Source organism: Andrena cerasifolii, chromosome 1 (genome assembly GCF_050908995.1).
Source record: "Andrena cerasifolii isolate SP2316 chromosome 1, iyAndCera1_principal, whole genome shotgun sequence".
NCBI classification, from domain to species: Eukaryota; Metazoa; Arthropoda; class Insecta; order Hymenoptera; family Andrenidae; genus Andrena; species Andrena cerasifolii.
In genome coordinates, this window is record NC_135118.1 from 22,481,587 (window position 1) to 22,502,795 (window position 21,209).

At 39.2% G+C, this 21,209-nt stretch overlaps 1 protein-coding gene across 5 annotated transcripts; it reads left to right on the forward strand.

The window, feature by feature from the left end:
• The first annotated feature begins 378 nt into the window (after positions 1-378).
• Positions 379-21,142, forward strand: Axed (BTB/POZ domain-containing protein axundead). Of its 5 annotated transcripts, none has more exons than XR_013085580.1 (7): positions 379-1,451; positions 12,919-13,160; positions 13,561-13,733; positions 14,835-15,091; positions 15,799-16,193; positions 18,372-18,685; positions 18,729-21,142. XR_013085580.1 is itself a non-coding variant. In XM_076815060.1 (7 exons), the coding sequence occupies exons 2-7, from the start codon at positions 1,271-1,273 to the stop codon at positions 18,591-18,593; spliced, it is 1,470 nt and encodes a 489-aa protein (XP_076671175.1). In that variant the 5' UTR covers positions 379-663; positions 1,151-1,270; the 3' UTR covers positions 18,594-21,142. The 5 variants fall into 5 exon arrangements, 4 of the variants coding, with proteins under 4 accessions (XP_076671175.1, XP_076671165.1, XP_076671185.1 ...); XM_076815060.1 differs by having other exon boundaries at positions 379-663; positions 1,151-1,451; positions 18,372-21,142; XM_076815070.1 differs by having other exon boundaries at positions 384-528; positions 1,151-1,451; positions 18,372-21,142.
• The last annotated feature ends 67 nt before the right edge of the window (positions 21,143-21,209 follow it).

Genomic DNA, 21,209 nt, shown 5'->3' on the forward strand with positions numbered 1-21,209 from the left:
TAATCTTCCAGTAACATGCACAATTACAGTACATTTGTACGCATGCTTCGTCAATTTCTCTGCAATAGAATTGTATAGACTATGTAGAAAATAAAATTTGTGTATCCAATTTTCATTTAGCATGATGGGCCAAGCTTTTCACAAGATTTCCTTTGGATTCTGGGTTTATTCCATTTTCCGCCTCTCTCGCGTCTGGGCTCTTCGCGCCTCTCGCTAGGTGGCATAACATTTTCCAGGATTCTCGCTGGCGCGTATCGTCTTTCGACGATTGGAAGAGCAGGAAAGGAAAAAAAGGAGAAGTCGATCCGCGAGCGAGGTTTGATCCATTCTAGCTTTGTTCAACCAGTCTGTAGTACGGACTCTGTACGCGAGCGTGTACGCGACTACACCCACGTCTCTCTACGGCCGCGCGGGAGCACGTGGCCCTGTGTGTGCGTGCGCGTACAAAAGATTTAATCACGTGACTCCTTGTAGAGAGGATGCTGGCGGTCGCTTTTGAAACCACAAAAGCGCATCGACTTACTGCTGGTCGGTTCATTCTTCGAGTGTCTATCGTGCGACACGTGTTTTGACGCGCACAGAGTATCGGTTGGTGTGAACATCATCTTCTGGTTAATAACGCGTCTAAACGGCCCTAAACTCCTTTCGAAGTGAAAGAAATCAGTGGGCCCCGATCTTTCTAATTGCTCCTTGATTTTTCGGTACCACCCTTCAGCTGCGTAACGAAATTCTCACTATTATTTAGGGAAGTAAGGGACGATTTAAGATCATCGAGTAGTCGATGATGGCACTGTGTTCGAGCAGTTCTTCAACAATTATTCTAATGTTTAATTGCTGGTTACGCTTATTAGGTTTGGCGTAATTCGTTGTAAAAATAAGATGTGATAAGTGTTTTATAGCGAAGCCAGGGAAAACTTTGTCTTGCTACTACTTAGTACGAAATTTTATACAGGAAAATTAGATGAATTAAATGGCCATTTGATAGGAGCTGCGATTAACAATTCGGCGTAATGATTCACGGATTTGTTCAGAAGGGGCATTTTCACTTGCGCGGAAATAAGTTTCTTGGTTACTTACTATTAGAAAGGGATTCACTTTGCCATAGCTGGAGGATTGATCGAAGACAACATTCATTTAATTCATTGTTTAGCTAAGGGGTTCCCATGAGTCGAGGTTTGTCGACCCGCGGCGTGCTCCCTCGTTGGGCATGAAATTCAAATACGCGTTGTGAATTAACGATATCCGAACTGTTTTCGTGCCGCGCGGCTTGATGACATCGGAACTCCTTGACTGTTTCGCGTGCGGAGTGTTGTGGATCGCGAGCAAGTGGATCGTTTCCCTCGTGTTCGTGCTCTGCAGGCATCGCAAGGGCAAGATCGACCATGACTTGGTAAACATGCGACTGCTCGCGTTTCAGAATAAACGCTCGGAGGAAGAGGCTGGAGCGCGAGGTGAGAGCGAATATTCAGAGAGTATGTATGTAGGATGTATGAAATTTCAGTGAATTCGAGTTTGGAGCACCTTCTTTCCTCGATGACCACTTTCGTTACCTTTGCCTCTCTAAGAGACAAAATATAACTCCGGTATCAGTGATCTTCTTCCGTGAATTTTCCATTATAACAAACAAGCCACGAACCAATTCGTCCTTGTATTTTTGAAGTTATAGTTCATAATTTTCACATATTTTAGTTCATAATTTTCACATATTTTAGATCATAATTTTCACATGTTTTAGATCATAATTTTCACATATTTTAGTTCATATTTTTTATATATTTTAAATCACAATTTTCACATATTTTAGATCATAATTTTCACATATTTTAGATCATAATTTTCACATATTTTAGATCATAATTTTCACATATTTTAGTTCATAATTTTCACATACTTTACTTCATAATTTACACATATTTTAGTTCATAATTTTCAAATATTTTAGTTCATAATTTTCAAATATTTTAGTTCATAATTTTCACATATTTTAGTTCATAATTTTCACATATTTTAGTTCATCTAAAGCTCCCTTTTCTCAAATAACGATTTCGCCTATATTTTCATTCTAATAACAAGAGTCCGCAAAAGCATTTGAAAATACTTATCAGAGAAAAAGAAACGTGAAAAAAAATGGAATATGGGCCAAACTACCACGAACCGCGAGTAAATGTTCGTAGACCCACGTTAAAACTTCCTCAGAACGTCATGGGAAGAGAAACTAAACAAACATCCAAGTATATTGTTCCTTCAAAAAGTATATAATTATTCGCCGACTTAACGAGCAAATATTCCACACTCCAGCGAGCAAAAGGACGTCGTTTCCCTCCTAGGCGGAACACATCCTGGTTCATTTGATTCAACGAGCATCGGAGGCCTTGAAAAAAAGCACGGTCGTCTCAAGGTCCCATCGGTACACCGCAATTCTGTTAACAACTAATTTTCGCACATTTTGCCATTGTCAGGCAACAGCCGCGCCACGTGGCGCGTCGATTCAATTCGCACATTTTTCCTTTGTTGCTTCCGAGTGCAAGGCGTTTATCGTTTTCTGGATGCGGCCTTTCATATTGTTACCAGAGCATGCTAGTTACCGTGGTTGAGACGCGTTTTTCACAGCGGTTATTAAAAACCATTTGTGGTCGAGCAGCGTATAATCGGGCGTAAAATCGAATTTTATACATGGACCTTTAATTTATGCAGCAGTTTAAGTTTATAGCCGAAGATCGGGATTCTCGTGGCTCGTAATAGTTTTCAAGATACTCCAAGCCGTATTTAATTTTGTACTCTCTGAAACTTAGAACGTTCCCCGCTGCGCTAATTTCTTCTGCTTTTTGTCAAGATTCGTCTCGATAGCTTCGCCAGTACTTGACCCATTGTCAGCTAGGCGAACGTGCAACAGATTGTCGCCCGCTGCTTTTCGCCCCGCCATAAACACCCCCGTTGTACGTTGCAACGGTCGAAGGGTTCGAAAGTGGGCCCCATAAACTGTGTCCTTTTGAAATCTGTAGCTTTTACGGCTTGCACGTGTTGATTTCGATGGCTTATTAAAATATTCACCACTTTCATCCTGCCCTTTATTTGCAATAAAGAAGCAGCTTGTAATGTTATTGTCTGTGAATTAAAATGAGAACAAAAACGATATGATAATTCTGGTAAATCTACCATTATTTCCGGGAAATGTCAAACGAAAGAAATTCTTACGAACGTGAATGATTTCGACGAAATAACAGTGACACTATCTCAAGTATGTACATTATCGTAAATCAACGGCATGTTTTATTGTAACCCGAAATCACACAGAGCAGCTTTTGTTCACGAAAGAAGGTGCTATTTAAACGCTTTCTGTATTCCCTAAAAAAAGGACGCGACGCCTTTTACCCAGCAGTGTTCGATTGTTAACGAAAAGCAATTGTGCATACGAGACGTTCATTGTGGCTTCAAGGCTTCTTGCTGAACACTCTCGCACGCTCCTATTTCGATTCGCCGGTTTTTCTGTCACCCTTTTCTTCGCTTCTTGCGGTACGTTTTTCGCTTCCAGCGGCAGACTGTCATTGCGCTCGGCTTTTACCGTCAAATCTACTAGAGCATGACGAATTGGCAGGAACAAAAAGAGGATTCCGAAAGCTGCCAGACGTACCAATATTATCCTATGTAATCTTTTATGCCTTTCCACTTTTTCCCCATCGGAGCACGCTAAAACGTGTGGAACTAATGAACAACTTGGTCTTTTTATTATTTCACGCGGGCCCCTCTGTTCTGGAATTATTCGGTTGCCGTGAATTTTAAGTGGCGTTTATGAAATAATACATCACTTTAAAAGCAACGACGAACGCAAGGAATGTTGGGATGGAAATTTGGATAGGCACTTTCATTGTGGAAATTTCGAATTCAAAGATGACGAAAGGGAGACTTTAAGATTTGCACGAAAAACGTATTCATTTATGAATAATTAGTTATGGATTAAATTTAAAGCCATTTCTGTAGTATATAATATTTTGTATTTTACTGATAGAATGATTGTTTTTTTTTACCATGATAATATGAGATTAGAAGTGGTAAATAGAGTTGCAATGCTTCTTACAGTGAACGATTAAAATCAAACGTATTCAAAGAAATTAAAATACCATCGCGGCAGCTAATCGTTTTCAATTGAGGATTGCTATTCGAGTAATAGATTGCCTTAAACACAAAAGAAAGGAATTATATGCGGGCGATAGTAAATTAAACGGAAGCCCTTCGACTGCTTTCGATTCGATTGATTTAATCGGGGATAGCGAACCCGAGAGTGCTCTGATCTTGAAAAAGATATACATCAAAGACTTCCCGCATACGATTTTATTATGGAATATATAGCAGATATGTGAGAGTATATTCACACAATAAACAAAACAAAAAAGATGGAAATTATTATGTATAGTTACTAATTTGAAACGCAAACATACAGTTTCTTACAATGATATAGTTGGTGAATCCAATTTATTTCCCTCTGTTTCTCGTTACGATGAATTTGAAAATGATATCGCAGATAAAATTCCTATTGTACCGCAGCAGAATGTTACATAAGTAAATGGACTATTACTCAAACTACTTGTCGTTGGACTCGACGCTCGTTGTTTCTAGTTTTCTACGCAAATTTATCGAGAGATGACATGGATAGGTATAATAGTGCATTTCTGCATGAATTTAGTATGAAATTCAAATTAAATTTCTCTAGCTTGATATTGTTACTTAAGAAAGGGTTTCACGATATAAAATATGTAGTTATATACTTGCTTTACATTTGGATCACAATGCAAAGTCTTCGAAGTTCGTAGTTTAACGACAAAAATTTAATAAAATAAATAAAATATCTCTGCAATGATATTCATAATTCACGAAGTACAGTTTTTAGGCAGTCTTCGCGAAAAGAACTCAATAATAAAAATACTGCACATAGTTCGTTGGCCGAAGTGGTTGTTTCGATTAAAAACCGAGTGGGGGACGAAAGGAACGCCAGAAAAGTGCCAACTGTAGTGTCATAAATATTACGAAAAGCGTCTGATTTTCTTCTACCGCTGAATGGTCATTGACAGAACGACAGATGGAAGAGTAAACAGACCAGTCGGGCCTGAAGCGAGCCAAGGAAAAAGTCCAGTTTCCTTCGTCACTACCTCCATTCACTAAATCCACACCGACAATGAGTGAAAAGATAGGCGTTTCTAAAGAGACGAAGAGCAGAATTGAAGATATCCGGTTCTAACACTTTGAAACCATAACAAACTCGAGAGCTTGTATAAATGATGTGGAATTTTAAAAAAGAGAGTAAGAATACAATAACAATGCAATTGCAATTATACAACACTCATTCAGGCCAAAATCTAATTTGAACTGTCGAAATTGCATATCACATAAAAAATGATACACATTTCTATTATTATAATTCCTAAGGCTAATTAGACCCATCTATTACTCTAAACTTTCAAATTATTAAATCTTTATATATCCAGCTGAAGAAAGGGGCAGAAAGGGCTAAGAAGCCACAACGGAATCAAATCAACAAAATTTTGTACGATAAAGTTATGATTCCTCGTGAAACTTAAAAGAATGTCACTCGCGGTGATTGAATTTCCAAAATCGTCGCCAGGTACCCCTTTCTCGCGAAGACAGTTCTGTTCAATCCGTACGTTTCACGTCACCCTATTCATCGCTCGTCTAATTATTCCATTCGCTTTTTACAATTTTTCTTTCGCTCCGTTCGCCGCGCAACGTGTTGTAACGCACCTTTTTATCATACAAATTCACGCACCACTTTTTTACTGGAATCGGCCGCTCGACGAGATCGCGTGGCACGCAATAACGAGAGGACAATATGTTGTACGTACTGCCACAGGCTTCGAGGCCACGTTCATTGCATACGCCCACGAAGAAAAATGTCGAAATATGTGTTCCTTGTGAGAAACGCGCGGTTACACTCGGTCCGCTTTTTCTCACTCGAGTCGAAAACTGATAATAAAATACTCGTTCCAGCGTCGCTCATTTCACCCTAATAATGTCCGTTTGCCATAAGGAAGCGTACAATTAAAAGAGGACTAATTTCTCGAGTGCCAAGAAAGAGAAGTACAGTTGAAATTAATCGAATGTAACGTGGTCCAAATAGTAATCACGATGCTTGTTAAAATTTCATTCTCTCGGAATAAATTTCTTTCCTTCTCTTTTGCTGTAGCTATAGCGAGTGGGATACAGATACTGTCGGGTAATGTGTGCTCGCATAATATTACAGATAATTACACTGTCCACCCGTCAACATCAGTAAACGTGAGAATCGATAGTTGTAGAAGGTGATACGATCAGTCTGTGCACAAATGAATCATGCCTTAAGAAGGACAGGCAGCAGACATTGTTATTTATTTACCATACGCTTTTACTAACTGCATGCATAAAATAAATGCAACGATGAGGGATTAATACATCTGTTTAATTAAAATTATAAGACGTTCCGTTGAAAAACATTGCGACGTAAACGTGGAAGCAATGAATCCGTAAGAAAGCCCACAAAAGACTCTTTCGTTCCTTGTGAATCATGCTTTCGCTAAAATTAGAGCCACCAGACTCGGGAGACTAGAGCCGCGTTTGCCGTAGGGTCTGAATAATTTTGGCAACAAAATTTCTCCCATCCCGAAACTATCGTTCACGAGAGGGCGCGTATAGCCTTGGATTTCTGGGCACCAATGAACCTTCAACTCGCCCTAGCTAATTTTAATCCAGGGACGTTCGTGCTCGTGAAAAGAAACCGAGCAAACGGCAAGCTCTTGAGAGTTACAGGTCGATACATCGAGGGGTGAATGTACAGTATTAAAAAAGAAATAGAACGTCATATGCACTTGCACTGCACAGGTGCTGTTTTCCGACGTTTAAAGAAAGAAAGAAGGGTGCAAGTTATAATACGTTCCACCCTGAATTTCCATTGTCGATTCCACGATTCTTCTATAAATTTTAACGAAGTAGGTTCGTTGACACCCTGCAATTGAATTCTGCTGTTCTTTTCGCTTCTGGTTCGTGTATAGTGTAATTAGTTGGAAAAGGAATTAATCAATTTATTACAACTTCGGAAATATAAATTGTCTCAAAACTTTTCTCTCGTTTTGTCCTCTACACACACCCTATAATATACAGGAATGCAAGCAGGAATACTCTGTGAATAAAAATTGCGATATTTTTTACAAACGCGACCAATTCAACGTACGTGCACGAGGCCAGTTCATTTAATCAAAATTCTCACGACGGTGTACTGTCGTTAACGCGATGTGCGACTGTACACGAATAATTAAGTTAAACGAGCCCTCGCACGACCTTTTAATTCAATTGAAAATAATTCCTTCGCTCCGAGCGCGCCCGCATTTCTGCAAGATGCGTTGAACGCAGCAGAAATAGTTTAAAAAAAAAAAGAAAAAAGCAATGGAGACACTTGTTTCAAGACTCAATATCGTAATTCAAGTATTCTCATTTAAATATCTCATTCCAACAGTCACTTAATATACAAATCGACAAATGTATCTGTGCACACATTGGCAGTAGGAATATTAATAAAAATAACTACCGCTTATCGATATTTCTTGCCGAAGGGGATACCTTATATTTTTGTATTCTTACCTGCAGAAAAGTTTAGGTGTAACCTTGGCTGTGGCTTCTGAAACGGACTTATTCTCGCGCCTCTCGGGAATCGCAATTGATTAACACTTGCTAATTATTCGCTCGAAATGCGAAACGGCGTTAACATCGTCTAACGAATCCCGTCGATCATATCCGTGTTCTCTATGCTGCAAAAAACGGAAAGAAAATCGGGTGCGTTTGTGCCGGGGGTACGTAGGGGTAACGTGAATACTTGTACAATGTCCCCCAAGAGAATGTTTTCCTGTCGCCGTGATCAGGAAGCAAATCACACAAACAAATATTCACTCCATTATAATTTTATTGATCATAGGCCTATGGTGTGAGAAATATGATATAAAGGGCATAAACGATGCATCTAAAATAAAAAATTCAAAAGAATTTAGTTATTGTATTATATTATCTAGTACTTGAACGAAGGATTTTTCGAAATATTGATTTGGGAAAAAATGGCTGATGTTTAAAGTAAAAGTTTCAATTTTTATCATAAATCGTGCCTGATTTTCGCCAATTAAAAGAAAACTAAGCATCGGATAAAAAATCCTTCGTTAAAATACTAGATAATATGATACAATAAGTAAATTCTTTTGAATTTTTTATTTTAGACGATCGACTTTCGAGCAGCAGTGGTCACCGCAGAAGCCTTTTCTTTTAGAGAACCCTCGAGTGATGGACAATAACTTAGTAATTGATAAATATTTTTAAATAAAAAAATTACGATGCACGGTACTAGATGCAATGCTTAAGAGTAAAAAAGATTTTTTGAGAAATGTGTTATAGCTTTTGAGTAAAAAATGTCCAAAGACCACCCTTTTTCGGCCTCCTGACTGAGCATGACCCCTTAAAGGCGCATTCACGTAAAAAACAGTGCTTCCGGGCGAGCGAAAGAAGGAGAGATAAATAAATGTTTCCGAATGAAACGATTGAAGTTGAACAATGGAAGGCCTGTGTTTATTTTCCACGGGAGGGTAATCATTATTTAAAAAAAAAACCGAAGAGAACTCGGTGAACGTGTGTTCGTACAAAATAGCAAATGTTCTTGTACTATGTCGTGTGTGACGTCAAGTAGACGCCAGGATTTTATCAGAGAGCATGGCGACTGCTAGTTCAAGCATCTTTCAATGCTTCGAAGTATCGATAACCTCTCTACCTCTCTACGATAAATGCATTCCACATTGCTTTCTCACGAGATATGCTCTCTCTATTAAGTTATAGCAAATTACCGCGAATACTATCTTAATACAGAAGAGTAGAACCCCGCTAGTTCGAATTGATGGACGTGGAGGGAAATTCGTTCGAATTCATTCGGATTTGGAATTGGAATCCTTATTAAGTAACTACATAATTAGGAAGGAAAAAAGCAATGGTTCTAAAATCTTTAAACTCCACAATGTGGCGACTCAAAGACAACCAGAATTCTGAAGATTTTCCTTATTAATTTCCCTTCCCTTTGTAGCAAAATTACGATACAAGTTGCACCCTTCTGAAGTTTCCAGGTGCAGGCGAATTTTAACCTTTCGTTACCCGCGCGTTGTACTTTTTACATCGCCATTTTATCGTGGATTTTTGAAGTTTTTACCTGTTCTTTGTTTTCATTTGTATTCTGACTTTTTAAAGGTAAGAATACTACTTTCCTTTAAAAATAATTCTATATTAAAAAGCGAATGTAGTTGTCTTTAAAAAATAAAAAAGACGGAATAGAGTAAACAACTACTATTATAAATAAGTATTGGTTTATGCACTCCAATTGCTCTGGTGACACCTTTCACGCAATAGTTCCACTTTGGAATGTGTTTTGCCAATGAACTTTTACAGACGCGTTGCACTTTCTACAAAATGACGAATTTTTCTCAAAAACGCTTGAACAGCCACTGAAAAACTGGAGTAAAAGAGACGGGGATTTTTCATAAGGTGCAGAAGGCATAGCTAGAGGATTAGAAAAGGGGTTCAAAACCGATTGGTCGCTCTCAGGCAGAAAAAAAAATAATTCACAGCTGTTGTACTTTTTACAGCAGCGCGGGTAACGAAAGGTTAACCAAAATAAAATACGAAACGAAGACCTAGTATCATGCTCCGAAACAGAAAATAATTTCAACGTTTCTTAATTAATGCTGCATACTTGCAATGAAATCCGAGCAGAAGGGATTAGCATTATTAATGCCCAAGTGTCTGAGGAAAATATTAATTATGAATGAAAGAGGCTGGTTTAAAGTTAAATTACTATTCGGTCGAACACCTGAACCGATACTAATCCCAGGTCGAGCTGCATTCCCGCAACATATGACGCATTCCTCGTGTCGCGCGCAGAGACGAACGCAAAACAAACTGCCTCCTTTCCCCATCCTGTCTTTCCAGAGCGCCCTGGGACGGTTCGAGGTATCGATAAGGCACTCTCACTCTCATAGACCTGAGGCATTCCACGGTGCCTTGGCCCGGGACCTGTACTCGTTGTTTATAAATAATTGTCGTCGCAGTCGATAAAACGTGAGCGCATACATTTACATTAAAACGAATCCCACGGAACCTGACTCATTCACTGCAGTCGCACGAGGCCCCATCGATCTGTCAGTCGAGCGAGGTTGCTCGCTCCGGGAGGGTTGATAGTTGCCGCGCTCCTTCGATTCTCAATCGACCTGTGCAGAAACTTCAGAATCTCTGAATTTACTCGTTTATTTCGCCGAGATGATGTACTCGCGAAAAAGAAACTGATTGCCTTCGAGTGAGAAAAGTGACAAGCAGGGATAATTTTTTAGACAAAGGGCTCCATTCATGGAGAGTCCTTACTACCATTAATTAATTCGATTTAACTAGTGATGTGTGACGGTAAAATGGGTGTAATAAAACACGGCTTTTGAAGCCCATTCAAGTGGAGACAGCGAAAGACGAAAATTTTGCGAGGGACTTATTTTTTGGAGGACATATTTCTGGACGTAGCTTCTGGAGCTTTTCATTTTTTTTTTACATTAAGACATCTTTGTTTTCTTTGATGTTCAAGTGTACGCTAGATATTTTCGACAAGGTGGAATCATTAATTGTGAGCTGATGGGAAAGTGACTAATTGTTGAGTGAAAAATATGTTTAGTTGGCGTGATATTCGGGCGGATGGGTAGAAATGTGATTTTGTGAAAAATATTAGCAGTTCCTGCTATTGGGGAAATTATTTTTTTGAGAGGGTTTGAGTATTTAGAGTTAGACTTGGTTTACTGCCAACGTTAATTTCGTACGTTGGGGATGAGAAAGTAGAGAGAATTTGGAGAGTATTCGATAAAAATGCCTCTAAAAGTTGTACTGCCATCCACTCAGCAAACTAGTCTCGTGGGAAGTGAGAAGATTGTGAAGTGCTTCGTCAAAATGACGGTTGCTTATAACGATGGTAAGTTATATATCTGTGTGTTGCAAGTGAATTTTTAAATTATTTGCTATGCTTCTGTTAGCATATTCATTGTACCCATAAACTGATATCAGTGATTATCCCTAAGCAACGCTTCTACTCGTTACGAAGCAAGTTCCAACATCGGAATTGTGATTGATAGGGAGGAAACAGTATTTTTTAAAATACAGTTTTAATAAGAAACTAAACTTAACTTATACGATAAGATTTTAATAAAAAAAAGTAACGTAAATCCTTCAATACCACAGGATATTTTTACAATAACAATTTCCTAAGAAATGTTGTTTTAGAAGGGAACTCAATTCAGTTTAGAGTTTTGATACTTGTTTTCAAAAATTCTTACCACGACAAATTAAATCTACAGTTTATAATTATTTTTCTAAATTACTTGAGAAATGGCAAACGCACAATTGTTTATTATGAACGACCAAGTCCTCCATGTTACTTCCTCCGACTTGGAAACGGAAACATCATCCGTTAAAAATACCATAAGAAGATATCACTGATTTATACATTCATTTGGTACTGCGATACTATTAAAAGACCACAGTACTTTTCCTGTTCGAAAACAAAATATCCCAACTACAAAAATGATCTCCCGAAATATAACCAAGGCTAATGTGCCTTTACCTTGATACGTTACTTAAAGGAACTAGGCATTCGTTTTTGTCGAAAATGAAGCTTTTCGTTTCCAATTAATTATAAACGAGACTTGTTCTTTGACACAATGTTTATTAACATCATAAGCTTCAAAGAAACATGTTTGTTTCGCCAAAAATATTCATTATAGATGACGCTACAGATGAATCATTACAGAGACTTTTTAAAACAGTTTCTGTTATTTTGCAATGACAACTAAAAAATGGAGGTCGCAATCGATTTAAAACAAATATTTCTGGCGAAACAAACATGTGTTTTAAAAGCTTATGATGCTAATAAACATTGTGTCAAAGAACAAGTCATAGCGTCTATTTATTTCTTTATAATTAATTTAAAAATAAATGCATCATCTTCGACAAAAACGACTGCCTAGTACCGTTAATTCTCCCCCGACACAATCCCATAATTTACAAACATTTACATATTGCTGTTTCTCATCGATTCTGCTATAAACACTGTCCGTTTTAATTGTCAAATAATTAGCGCTTAATTAATGAGTCGATAACAGGAGCAAAGGCTACATCTTTCATTGTACATAACACTCTCGTCGCTTTAACGACAGGAAATCAATAGGTAATCATAACGCGGGATGCTATCTCCAGTAAACATTGCCGAACCCATGTATGGTTTAGATATTGCATTTCTTCTAATGTTTACGCAGCGGAACACGTCGAGCTCCTCGATAAAAGTGTGTAAAAATAAAAATCGAGGTCCCATTCACTGCGAAGTTATAGTTTGAAGAAGTGATTCATGGCAGATATAATAAAAGCGCGCGGTGTTACCATTCCTCTGTTAAACACTACATAAATCGATTGCGCGCCATTCCACGGATTCTGGGAAATGATCGCGAAAATATTAACTTTGTCGAATTATTACTCCTTTCGCATTCATTTCGGATTTCCGAGATCATAGAATTACTCGTCTTGCTAATTTTCCTAATTTTGCAGTGAAAAAGTTCGGTTCAGAAACTGTATGCAATATTGAAGAAACAATACACCTTCCTGCGCTACAAAGAGTACATGTGAAATATCAAAATATTACACGATACCTGTCTATATTAAAAGACATGTAAAAACTGACTCGCAGCAATTATCTACGACTTAACAAGTGCTTATTCTTGCGAATTATACAAGCTATAAACTGTCTAGGAACTAAGGAAATAGGAATTTGAATGAAGCGTATAAAACGACACAGGAAGAATCAAGCTCCTTTTACGTTTGTTACAGGCGACAGCTCGCGATGCGCTCGCACCGAGTCTGAAAGGTCTCGGCAAAGGATTCGGGAGGATGTGCGGAACCGAATATACTCCAGGACCGTGATAATCCCTGTGATCGCGCGGCACCCTTCCAAGGAAACCGCGATATTCAAAAGTTCGCCAGAAGATATGTCTCAAGTACCCCTAATCGCGGCTGAGGAGACCTCCCTGCAGACAACGGAGACACTTGCCAGCAGCATGGTGATACTCGAGGTACGGAGAAACAAAGGCAATCACAAAAGTAGCACACCTTCCTCTGTATCTCTAAATAAATCTAAAAAAAAAGCCGTGTCACCAAGCTTTCGAAATCAGAAATAAGATTTTCCTCGTGCGAATTCTCATTTTTCTTCTTCATTCGCGACCCCCTCAGTTTTGCTCGTTAGAATTATAATTCTCTATTAAGATTTTAGTGTGCCTCTTCCCTTTTAAACGAGACGATACGCAAGAAATGCCCAGATATTGGATGTACATTTTAAATGGGAAGCTTTTCCAAAGAAAGTTTTGTCGGTGGGCTCTGCCGAGCAATATCGATGGGGGCATCGCTTCCCGTTCCGATGCGCGACGTTCTGTGATATAAATGAGAAAACGTTTCTTTAACTGTGAATAAATACAGGCCGGCCTACCTGGTGACACATGGAGATACTGCGTAGAAAGGGAACGACTTGCCGAGAGGTCGGAGTGGTTCCGTGCGATGCTCGTCGGTCCGCTTGCACCAGCACCGAGGGATCCTCCGCCTCTGCTTAAACTGCAATACGTGGAAAAGCGTGCTTTCGATTATGTGCTCAGGTAAATCGCCATTTACCGATTTCCATCGACACCGCGTAGCCACGTGTCTGTCAGACTGCCGGGATGTTCGTAGGACTGCCAATTAACGACATTGTCGTGGACAAATTTTCGACTGCGCCGCGCGACACGCGAAGAAACATATGCGCACCCGCTGTATTCTATGGTTGTCTATCAAGTGATTTTATTCTTTAACCAATTTCGCTGCAATTTCAATGTGGCTCACTTCTATTCGCCAATGGACCACGAAATATCGTAGAAATGGTAGTTATAGCTGGTTGAAGAGTTCAGATCGCTCGTGGATCTCGAACCATTCGGGGCAGAGAAACGGTAACAGGGGGAGAAATTGAAGTCGCAATATGGGAGTAACCGTACCCCATTGTGAGAGCAAGGTCTCGAGGAGGATACCTCATTGATGAAAGAAGTAACAGGGGTTTGCGTGGTACAGTGGGGTCCAAAAGCTATCGAAGCAAAACAGGTCGCGCCGTTTCTAACAAACGAAACATTAGCGAATACTTTCGGCGCCCCGTATTGTTTTCGCGTCTAGTAAAGCTAATAGTTTCACGCGCGTCGGTTGGTCAGTCCGCAGAAGCGATTAATCGGTTTTAGAAGTCTTTAAAGGAACCGACGCGATGGCTACGATGTCTCTGTACACGCTCACAGTTATGGGGATGGTAGCATATTTCTGGATCATCTGTCTAATCACAATCCCATTGATAATTTCATGCAAGCGAAAGCTAGCTAGACCACAATACAGCGGAAGGAAGTGTTGCCGATGCGGGACACGCAGGAACGTCTGTTAAGAATTGTGGGATCCAAAACCGATCGCTGTAGTGACTAAAGAAATCCATTCGACTTAAAAGCGCGCAAATACCAGCCGAATCGAGACATTGATATTTAAATTTACGTTGAGACTATGAAATTCGTTGAACCTGCTCGGTTTTCATTGTATTCTTCCCCGTGCCGGAGTGCGATTTCTCTCGAACGGAGCCTTATCGAGGGGGAAAGGACGTTCCGTCAGAAAAGTATGGTTAAAAATTCAAGTTCAATGATAGGCGACTGTCTTCCCTCGCGTCAACTTGAAGGCTCTCGTTTTCTGTGCAGATATCTTCTCGGCGAGCCGATAAACTTTCAATCCGTGTCGACGGCTCGAGCCACCCTCGACGCAGCTCATCAGTATCTCTGCCCAGAATTGGCTCGACTAGCCAGTGAATATCTCGAAAGGAACCTGAACTCGAGCACCGTGCTCGAGATCTATCAGGGCCTCGGTCTCTACGCGAGTCCTGTAATCTCTGGCCTCTCCGGAACGCCCAGTTCGCCGACGGCACCGCCAGCCCCTGGAGACGACGCTGGTGAAATAGGTATTACCGTCACCCTCGCAATATCCTTCGTTCGGTGCTCTTTAAATTAAATTCCACAGGCGAAAGAAATATTATTGAACCCGTAAAGTCATTCCAGTATTAACCAGAGCCAATGAATTACCTAAAGACTTGAAAGACTCAGGGTCTTTAAGGGGTGATGCTCAGTCAGGAGGCCGAAAAAAGGGTGGTCTTTGGACATTTTTTACTCAAAAGCTATAACACATTTCTCAAAAAATCTTTTTTACTTTTAAGCATTGCATCTAGTACCGCGCATCGTAATTTTTTTATTTAAAAATGTTTATCAATTACTAAGTTATTGTCCATCACTCGAAGGTTCTCTAAAAGAAAAGGCTTCTGCGGTGACCACTGCTGCTCGAAAGTCGATCATCTAAAATAAAAAATTCAAAAGATTTTACTTAAAAGTAAAAAAGATTTTTTGAGAAATGTGTTATAGCTTTTGAGTAAAAAATTTCCAAAGACCACCCTTTTTTGGCCTCCTGACTGAGCATGACCCCTTAATTAAACCCCCAGCATGGGCACTTAAGTGATTTTTCGTAAAGAGAATCTCCCACAAATTCTACCTCAGATCGATAAACCTTAAAACTCGAGCACGACATGGGTCCCTCCTGTCAGAACCCAGCGTGTACTAAACACGCTGCTTCTCCTGTCCCCAGGACTAAAATGAATCCTTAAAACTGCTTCCTTAGCCGAAGTCTGCACGCGACTTTACCTCAGCTGTTTGAACGTGATCGACTCGGATCCAGAAACCGTTTTCGGCCAGGAGCGATTCGAGGAGTTGAGCACGTCCGAGGTGGAAAAGCTGTCGTGTCGGGACACCCTGAGGTTGACCAACGAGTCCATCCTCTTCCACGCCCTGGATAGGTGGGCTGCATCCGAGTGCAGGAGGCACGGAGTCGAGACATCGGCTGGCAACAAGAGGACCGTCCTCCCCGAGGAGGTTTGGTACAACGTTCGTTACCCTCTTATGACGGATAGAGAGTTCATCGAAGGTCCTATGGCAAGCGGCATTCTCTCCAGCGAGGAGTCCGCTTTCATCGTCGCCCGGATCCTCGGGCACACGCAGAACCAACATGCCGACGAGGTACGCACGTTTCTATCGGTCATTTTAAATTGGCCGCGTGGGGTTCATTGCAGCCCAGCGGTATTTTTGAGTTACCATTTTCGAATTTTTTAAGCTTTTAACTTTTCAGTGATAATTGTACATTCGTAATAATCATGCAATCATGCTGTAATAGTCTTTTTTCTAGAAATGTAGATTCTGATATGTTGAAATTTGTAATTGAAAAAATAGTTATGGATAAAGGCGTTTTATTTGGTTAAAATGCACGAAATTGTTGAATTTTATTATTAAGGTGTAAAAATTCACAAAAATATTGGCAAAGACATATCCTGGGGTGCGATATACTCCGTGTGACCATGAAGGGTTAATCGAAAGCGTATGAATCATTGGTGTGGTGGCTTTTTTGTAATATGTTTCACTTTGTCGGAGAAGCTTGAGATTTGGGTCTGAATTTGGACGAGCAACGAAACGGAAGAAATCTGTTTCTTATCGCAATTGTAGTCCCGTTTATCGATTCTGTAACAGTAACCAAAAACGGAGGGTATCTTCGCTATTTTCGTTGTACGATTTTTTCAATTATTTTTAACTTCTTCCCTCCGTTCCCCTGAGAATAAATGATGCTTATCATGATTATTATGCAAGAGAGGTGGATGACTGAACTCGTTTCACGCATAAAGTGTACTACACGTTCTTATCGAAGGTTAGTACTTATCTGATCACTGGAAACAATGTCCGTGACAATTATCAGTCACTGCTCTTTTATCAGTCCCTTGGTTTATTGATTTAACACTGTGTCCAAATACCACTTTTCCCAAATCTATTTATCGAAGTGCCTAATCTCAGTCTTCGACTGTCTGTCGCGCGGTGCACCGAGGTTTCGCGCGAACGGTATTCCATCTATTTCACGAAACACCCTAAAAGCCTCGTGCAACGGGTCTGGTAAAAATTTCACACGAATGAAGCGTCGCAGCGTGCACAATGACAAGTAAGACGTACGGTTTGAGTAACGCGTTGGAAAACTGCGAGCCTGGTGCGCGATCGAGCAGACGCAGACGAATGGTACCGTCAGTGATCGCTTGTGTTACAAATCCATGTTTTGTGGTAATCATTTTATCAACATTGATTTAGCGTCAAATTTAGGTCCTTGCTGCAAGAAGGGTGCAACTCCATTATTGACAGTTTCTGAGTCATAATGTGTAGTATACCTAAAAAGGAATTCTACATCGTTTGTTGCACGTTTGATGGAGATCCGATAACAAATAAGCGATTTATTGCAAATAAAATAGAAATATTATATTTGCGATTTGTTGCAAATAAAATAGATATATTATATTTGCGATTTGTTGCAAATAAAATAGAAATATTACATTTGCGATTTGTTGCAAATAAGATAGAAATATTATATTTGCGATTTGTTGCAAATAAAATAGAAATATTATATTTGCGATTTGTTGCAAATAAAATAGAAATATTATATTTGCGATTTGTTGCAAATAAAATAGATATATTATATTTGCGATTTGTTGCAAATAAAATAGAAATATTACATTTGCGATTTGTTGCAAATAAGATAGAAATATTATATTTGCGATTTGTTGCAAATAAAATAGAAATATTATATTTGCGATTTGTTGCAAATAAAATAGAAATATTATATTTGCGATTTGTTGCAAATAAAATAGAAATATTATATTTGCGATTTGTTGCAAATAAAATAGAAATATTATATTTGCGATTTGTTGCAAATAAAATAGAAATATTATATTTGCGATTTGTTGCGAATAAAATAGAAATATTATATTTGCGATTTGTTGCAAATAAAATAGAAATATTATATTTTTATTATAGAATATCCTTTCGCCAAAAATAGAAATAAAAACTTATCAACTCAATAACTATTGCTCACAGTGTAAAAGTATATATTTTTCAATTAACATTCTCTTTTTGATGTTAAGTCAAAGCAATAATTGTATATACAGTATTTTCTAATTTACTCGAAGTTGGTAAAGATAGAGCTGCACCCCTCTCGCTGCAAGGTTCTCAATTAAAGCACGCGAAGGACGTTACTTTCCTGCACGAAACTCTGATATTTCATTCTCACATAGAAGACCCGCAAATTTTATTCATCAGCTGAATGTACTCAAATTTACTAGGCAAATAGATTCAAGTTTTAAAGAAGATTCCCATTTTTGCTTACAGCTTCGTACAACCGTCACTGGCCCACTGTCCAGGCTCTCGAGCGCCCCGAGGATCGGTATGAGGGCGTACGAGGAGCAGAACTCCAGGCTGGCGAAACCTGGTAAGAAGGAACGCCAGGATAACAGGAAGAACAGAAGAAAGGAGTGCGCGAATCAGGGCCACAGAACTTGCGCCAGGATCGGCAATTGTCTCGTGCGAGTTCTCGCCTGCGTCTTCGATTGAACGATCCTGAAGAGGAGCTAAGAGGAAGAGAAATCGAGGGAATCGAGGGAATTGAATCTCCCACCGAAAATCAATTCTTTTTCTACAGTTTTCTAGCCATCTTTGTGACAGTTTTATCCCCCCGTGAAATTATACGATGATGTGTGATAAGCACACGTGTTTTGCGTTGAGTCGACATTAATATTGGTATATTATTGTCCAGACATCGTTGAGAGCTTGTCTCACAAGGTTCCTTCTATTCTCGTGTCGTATTTCATTTTTACGAGCAATCGACACTCCGTGTGGAAAAAAAGCTGCAAGAGGCTGGCACGTTTAATTATATACTTTGTAAAGCCCTTTTTTCCAGACACGACGTTCCTCCTTGCGTCTCATAGGGGAGAGAAAGATTTTTAGATTATTGAAAGGTCCGCGCGGGAATTTCCAGTTATTATTTTGACGACAGTTTTTCTACGAAGGCTATTTTACCGTTTACAAAGCTTTGTTACCAGAGATATTTATTTATTGCGAAGCGCTACGCTGCGGCCTTAAGAGAACACCGCAGCGAGTTTTCTCCTCGACGATCATTATTTTGCCCCTTCTGAATAGTACCCGATTGTTCCTATAGAATAGTATGGTTGTTATCGATCCTTTCAATTGCTACGACATAATTGACGTCACTCGGATGTTTCGCGACGATGACAGAGAAGAAATTCGATTAGGACTCCTGAACACGATTCGAAAACAGTATTTTTCCATGTACTTGTTAGACCGAGTCGATTTCTCGAGGATCGTGAGTTCTATATTTATTTTAAAAAAATTGCAATAATCTAGACATTTTTTTAATCGGTATGTTTTAATCTCCCTTTGTTCTTTCGCGAGTCCAACAATTCAAACGCTCTTTGACGTATAAGTTCCCCGAGAAACGCTTAAAGTATTTATATTTCTGTATGATACTTGAAGACTGAGGATCCATAGGGGCGGAGGTAACATTTCTACGATAATTTTGCTCTTGAAGCTAACCAGAATAAAATTGCTGGTGAAAGTGTCGTTTAAGCCATTTGGAGTTTCCAGTTTTTCGTTGCCACTATTCGCTATGTGTCCTGTTACGCGTTAACTGCGGTATATTCGCTATGTTCGTTGTGTTCATAATTGCTGTTCAGAGTATATAAGCGTTTAAATTATAAGTTTTAGCGTGGAGCCATGGCTGGTCCGTGTGAACGTGCGACGTTCAACCATGCAGACATGATTTTTACAGGATTTGCCTGCTTTCGGATTTCTTTTGAAACCTTAAACTGTCGTGATCTCTCGTCAGCATTATTTCGGAGATCTCCTACATTTTTCTAAGTTGAACGTCCACGTGAACCATCAAGCGACTGCAAGTTAAAAGCGCGACAGCTTAGAATGCTCCCTTTGTCAACGAAAAATATTAGACGAGTTCAAATGGGAAGGTCGATTTGAAGTTGATAGGTGTGATAGGTTCGATCGAATTCACGGTGTACACTTGATTCAGCTTTTTAGAATAGTAGTGGTGGAAATGGAGAAGGCATTGGTAGATGAAGAGAAATCAATTTTCACACTTTTTTTGATCACTCCAATTCTTCCTATTCCACGAGGCTTGATTATTTGTTGTACGATCGAAGATAAAAGGAAGTTGTTTGTGTAAAAGTGATTGAATTTGAAGATGGGAACGGAATAGTGCGACTGAATGTATTTCTCAAAATCAATTTACGTGAATGAAATTGCAGCTTCTAGTGTTCTTTTAATTTCATCGATTATTTTTAAATGAAACTCCCTCAACGAACATATGTTAAAAGGAACGAAGAATGACCTCAAGATCTCGACTGTTAAATGACCCCAAAATGAAACTTCAATTTCGCTATTAAATTTCCCTTTCGAGCTCAAACGATTTCCTTGGATCGTCGATAAATAATGTAAGAAATAAGATAATGTATAAATCAAACGCCGTGTACATTGTTACCATCGAATTAGAACTAGCAGATCTATTGTGTGTTACCGATGCAACAGCCGCGGGATCGAAAAATTCGTGGCGGCTACACCACGATTTATCTCGCGCTGATTACGCTCGCATGAACTTTCATAGTCTTTACTCTACGCGTCTACGCGAATGACATTAGCGTAGGCGTGTTCTGTCGTTACCATAATACGTTAGTCATTAATCGCATGTTGCTATTTGATTGGTTAAATTTTATTCGTTGCGACGTTGCTCTCGAATTACGTTAAGATCGAATGTTAACTTTGATAAGTATCGCCGAGTCTATTATGTGTTAACGATTATTTATATTATACATTTACTCGATCATTGTGACTTTCGATTAACCATCGATATTGCCTATGGAAGATCGAGTGGAAGCGAGAGAGATTCGTTTGGTGCATCTTCTTTACGGCAAGCGTGTGAACTAATAACAATATGTATAGTCAATTTCATCATTCGCTATGTGCATTTTATCGTATGTAGTTGTGCGAGCTGAAAATTATTGAAAAATGAAGATAACGCTTGAAGATGTAATGAAAGATTATAATGCAAATAAACTATGTATACAGAATCTCAATATTATTGTACATTATTACTTTGTCCTTGAATAGTTATGATTTTTAGTAATAATAAAGAACCCCTTA

What these genes read in the sequence shown, in the direction of transcription:
- Axed (XM_076815050.1), top strand. Translation starts at nt 1,271, where the DNA reads ATGACATCGGAACTCCTTGACTGTTTCGCGTGCGGAGTGTTGTGGATC. An exon ending in GGAAGAGGCTGGAGCGCGAG is followed by an intron (nt 1,452 to 12,918) that starts GTGAGAGCGAAT and finishes CGTTTGTTACAG; the next exon opens with GCGACAGCTCGCGATGCGCT. An exon ending in GCAGCATGGTGATACTCGAG is followed by an intron (nt 13,161 to 13,560) that starts GTACGGAGAAAC and finishes GAATAAATACAG; the next exon opens with GCCGGCCTACCTGGTGACAC.